At 42.2% G+C, this 5,123-nt stretch overlaps 1 protein-coding gene across 1 annotated transcript in view; it reads left to right on the top strand.

Moving 5' to 3' along the window:
- The first annotated feature begins 3,017 nt into the window (after positions 1–3,017).
- ABRA (actin binding Rho activating protein) overlaps positions 3,018–5,123 on the top strand; it is a 14,631-nt gene continuing 12,525 nt past the window's right edge. The window contains exon 1 of the mRNA XM_040494247.1: positions 3,018–3,727. Within this exon, the coding sequence (XP_040350181.1) occupies positions 3,087–3,727 (641 nt within the window). The 5' untranslated portion in view covers positions 3,018–3,086. The remainder of the gene's footprint in view (positions 3,728–5,123) is intronic.

The following is a 5,123-nucleotide window of genomic DNA, read 5'->3' as shown; positions in this document are numbered from 1 at the left end:
TAAAGAATTGGGAGAGTTCATGTAAAAATCCACATTTCCTACTTCTCTTGAAACATTACTTCACCAGTTGCCCTAGGTCTCACCACCCCATGTTGTACCCCCAAACCCAACTCACCTCACACATTTGAGTGACCTGTATGACCCTGAAGACATCTGAGTTTGTGATCTCTACTCCAGACTGGTAGAAGGTCTCTACATGTACAGTGTATCTTCATGCCTCTGTAATTTTGTTCACATTGTTTCTTCAGATCAGAGTACCCTTTCTCCACCTGGTAAGGTTCTCTTTATCTTTGAAAAAAAACAGATAAAGGATCACCATTTCCGTGAAGTTCTTCCAATAAAAGCGGTCACCCTTTGCTCAATGATCATTCCATTAAGCTTTATTTATATTTCTAATATAGCTCTCCACAAACTTTTAAAACAGTTGTATATATGTGTTCTCCTGGCTAGACTGGGAAACCTGGAAAGTAAGCTCTGTCTTGCTCAGCTTTCTACCCTCACCCACATTGTCGACCATCACGCTTTGCCCATTATATACCTTCCATGAACACTGAGTAAATTCACTTGAAATCAGAAGCTCTTTTTTGTTCTGTATTCAAGTCTTTTTATTCCTATTTTTGCGAAACTGAATGATTAAAGGACTTAGTAGTTTATGTATAAAGGATCAGTGAAATTATTGTTTCATAAAAGCTTTGAGCAAATGTAAGTTTCTGAAGTCTTGAGTAAAAGTATACAGATGATTATGAGAGTTGGTCCTACCTGACTCCTAAGTGCATAATGCAAAGAAGTATATAAATACAACTCCCTTCCCTCCCTAGGATTGCCCATAAGAATCAAGTAAAAACGAATATAGTTTCAAAACACTTTCACACTGATGACACATTTCTTAGGTGGTAATTACTTCATTAATCACCTCCCAACCTTCACTTACAGTTTCTAATCTCATGTTTTCATAGGAAGCTCACATTGTAAACTGCTTTTTCTACTATATCTTTATCTTTGAGACTCTATCTCCATTTCTTTTGCACTTTCTATTACAATAGAAGAATACTGAACTCCTAAGAATTTAGATCTAGGTTGAGAAAGAAGATAGAACATTTCTTATAAAATTCACACTAGGTAGCATACAGAACTTGCTCTAGGGAAGGAATGCCCAAAGTAGACATAAGAAGGAAACAAAAATTTTACACTCTCTTCTGGAGATGTAGGAATGAAGAGCCACAGGCCGCAGTTGCCGAAGTGAGATCTCAGAAAGAATGACCAGATTCTGTTGGGAGCTGCCTCTGTTTTTTGCCAAGACCATCTGCTGACAGCCCCAAGCCCCAGGCAGTGGACCGCAAAGCCTGTTAATATTGAAACTCCAATAACATTTTACTGTCTCCACTTTGTCTCCTTCTATCAGAATTGAACATGGAGCAAGTGTGCACAGAGGAGCAGAAAAACTCCCTGGACAGTTGTAAATTAGCCTGATCCTGGGCTAAGCTCATGGGCATCCCTAAAGAACCCCATTTCTTCCCAAGGGCATTCCAAGTGGGGTGAAAGGAATCTAACGGGAACCAAACAGTCTGCAGTGTATCTACGTTCCGGGAAAGTATGCCAGAAATTTCAGACTCAGATTTAAATCTTGATTTGTAATAGTCTTCTTTCCTTGTGATCCAATTTCCTCTTAATCAAGAAAGATTTTTTCTCCGTTAACCTTATCAGATGCTGTTGAACTCTGAGTACACATCTGACAGATTTCTAGGTAGAGTATTAAATCATCTCCCAAATTGTTTTAATCTTAGGAGGTAAATGACCTACATGATGAAAAACTGACATCAACATATTTTTTTTTAATAAATTTGTCTCACCATTAGAATTAACTGACTTTCATGCCCTTTTTTATGCTCTTAGCAATTCTCAATCAATATTGATTAGAGGAAAGGATACAGTTCCGAAGTCTATAGACTATTGTATGAGAAAAAATTCAATTTGTCTTACTTTAAGAAATTATTCAGTGCTGAGTTCTGAGCATTTTATCTGGTTTAGTATACTTCATATCTGGTTCTTTTTCTCTCCAAATGACCTATCTATCTAGTCCTTTTTTAAAAACTGTATTTCAATCTTTGTTCTGAGAATCGAATGCATGGCTTTTTCTACATCAACCTAAAGGAAGGGTATGTTATTAAAAACAAAAGGTCATGCGGGGTTTTCTTCTGATAGCGTTCACTTATTTTGTCTTTAAATGATCTTTTTTGAAACAAAATATTTTTCAACATATTTGAAAAGATTTTTTGTAATAATAATTTCCGAAAGTCAGTGTGTGTGTGTAGGTCTTAATTTAAAGCTTAAAAAAAAAATTGGACCAAAAATTTGACCATCGTCTTATATATCAATATGACCTGTCTATACAACAATTCAAGCTTGGGACTGGAAAACCCGCCCTTTGTCTCCCCCTTACCTGGGCCTCGGTTTTCTCATCTGGAAAATTAAGGTTGGAGGAGGTGATTCTAAGGTCTGTATCAAATAGAGGTGAAGACAATAGAAAAAGGTAATAGGATCTTTGATAACTAGAGTAAAAAGCACAAGTTTTGAATGAGACAGATCTGGGTTTGAATCGCGGATATTATTAGCTGTAGGAAGTGAGATTTCAATGTACTCCTCTATAAAATGGGACTAATCAAGAGCCCTTTTGAGATTTAAATGAGAACAAGCCAATAATATTCCTAGAACAATTTGTGCACATATTTTACGCCGCTATAAATGGTAGGACCATATTTTAAGGTCAAGAAGAACATAGGGCTGAGCACATGACCAAATCTAGTCATTTCCACTCTGGCACTTGAGAAGAAAGGGAGTGCGTATCACTGTCCTTTACCAGCAGAGACGTCCGTCTGCCGTGATGAAACTGGAGACGTCAGGGTTTAAAAAAAGCACACCATCGCGGGGAAGGCACCACATCTTGGCAAGAAATATTTCACATAGTTTCCACGGTCACCAAACTCTTCCCACCCCACACCCTGCTTCTATTTAAATCTCAGGCACTCCACAGGTGGACAGTCGCTTCAGCCAGTGCCCGGGCTACCGGCAGAGAAGAGAAGGGTGGCATGGCTCTGGGAGAGAAGGGAAGAGAGGAGGGCCCAGCCAAGCGTGCCCTCCGGAAGGTCCGCACAGCCACCCTGGTTATCAACTTGGCCCGAGGCTGGCAGCAGTGGGCAAACGAGAACAGCATCAGGCAGGCCCAAGAGCCCACAGGTTGGCAGCCGGGAGGGACCCAGGACGCACCCCGAGCTCCTAAGCCAGTGATCTACCCCGCCCCCCACCAGAAAGCTCAGAGCGCCCCGAAGTCTCCCTCCCAAAAGCCAGAGGGAGCCGCTGAAGCCTCTCGTATCAAAAGGAGAGAGGTGACCAAAACAATTGTCAGCAAAGCTTACGAGAGAGGAGGGGATGTCAGCCACCTCAGCCACAGGTACGAGAAGGACGGTGACATGCCTGGAGCCGGGCGGCAAGAGGATGACATTGACAGAATCCTCCAGAGCCATGGCTCCCCGACGCGCAGGAGAAAGTGCGCCAACCTGGTGTCCGAGCTGACCAAAGGCTGGAAAGAGATGGGACGGGATGAGCCCCAGTGGCGGAGTGACAGCATAGACACAGAGGACAGCGGCTACGGAGGGGAGACCGAGGAAAGGCCCGAGCAGGACGGAGAGCAGGTGGTCGCCATCCGAATCAAACGCCCCTTGCCTTCCCAGTAAGTGAATGCCCCCTTCAGCTCCTTACTCTGCCTTGGAGTCGTGACCAGCCATGGGGACCGGGAGAGCAGGGAAATGCTACCAAGGTTAGAAGGAGAATCTTAAAGACTGGGCCAGCAGTGAGGTCCTGTGGGGACTAAAGGGGCAGTGCCCAGCTACACATGGGACTTGGGGTCGAGGGCCTGTACTATTTTGTTTCTGCTTTCTGTTTTGAACTGGCTACTCAAGTCTTAGCCTCAACAAAGATAAAGCCACCAGAGAAGGTTGTCTGGGTACATTTTTAAAATACATTCTATGATGAGTCACAAACTGACTTATTTCTCTGCCGAAACAGTGCTTGTTGGTACAGCGGGCAAACCTTTCCCTGGTCTCAAACCAGTCTGTAGTGTTATCAGCAGACACATCTACCTAGAGAGTGCCTGCCGGGCAGAGGTCTTTGTGACCCAGTAAACAGGTGGGGAGGCTGCTATCTAACTCCAGAGTAGGCTCTGAAGTCAGACCCAAGTTCAAGTTCCAGCTCCGCCCCCACTATAGTTAACACTGTTACATGCTTGAAAGTGGCTAAGAGAGTAGATCTTAAATGTTCTCAACACATGCACACACACTGTTTATTTTTCTAAACCCATTTCTTTGTAAAATGATAGCAACAGTAACCTTAGGGGATAAAGTCTGTTGTACTGGCAGAAGTAAACGAGATTAAGGCTGCCAGGCCCTTAGCACAGTACCGGCCACATATACTCCATATGTAAAAGCTGTTATTATTTATATAGATTCTATTATTTGGCAATTTTTCAACGTTTCAGAAAAAGTTCGTTCTGTTGGTAAACAAAGACAGACACGCTATTAAAGCCAGGTGGTTAAAATACCACAATCCAAAAACATTTAGATGTCAGATACACATACCTACACACTCAGACATACACACTGAGTCAAACTGATACATTTGTTCAGACAGAAAAAAAAAAAAAAGACATGCTGTCTTTCAAGACACTCCACCTGCACATAGTAGAAAGTCTGGAAATCTCACTCCACAACTGTAGAATATCAAAATATGTGAAAAGTCTCTGATGAATGCTGATCAACGGACTCCCTCTTGGAATATTAGATGTGTGGGTGTGCTTTTTAAATTTAATGAAATAAGGTAAAGAACCTGATTACCTGGTTTGACAAAAAATTGGCTTACAGATTGTGACTCTAAAGGCATTTTTTTTATATGAAATTTATTGTCAAATTGGTTTCCATACAACACCCAGTGCTCATCCCAAAAGGTGCCCTCCTCAATACCCATCACCCACCCTCCCCTCCCTCCCACCCCCCATCAACCCTCAGTTTGTTCTCAGTTTTTAAGAGTCTCTTATGCTTTGGCTCTCTCCCACTCTAACCTCTTTTTTTTTT

Source organism: Herpailurus yagouaroundi, unplaced genomic scaffold, assembly GCF_014898765.1.
Source record: "Herpailurus yagouaroundi ecotype Mexico unplaced genomic scaffold, PumYag 186, whole genome shotgun sequence".
Taxonomy (NCBI): domain Eukaryota; kingdom Metazoa; phylum Chordata; class Mammalia; order Carnivora; family Felidae; genus Herpailurus; species Herpailurus yagouaroundi.
This window is presented reverse-complemented; position numbering and strand designations above follow the sequence as displayed.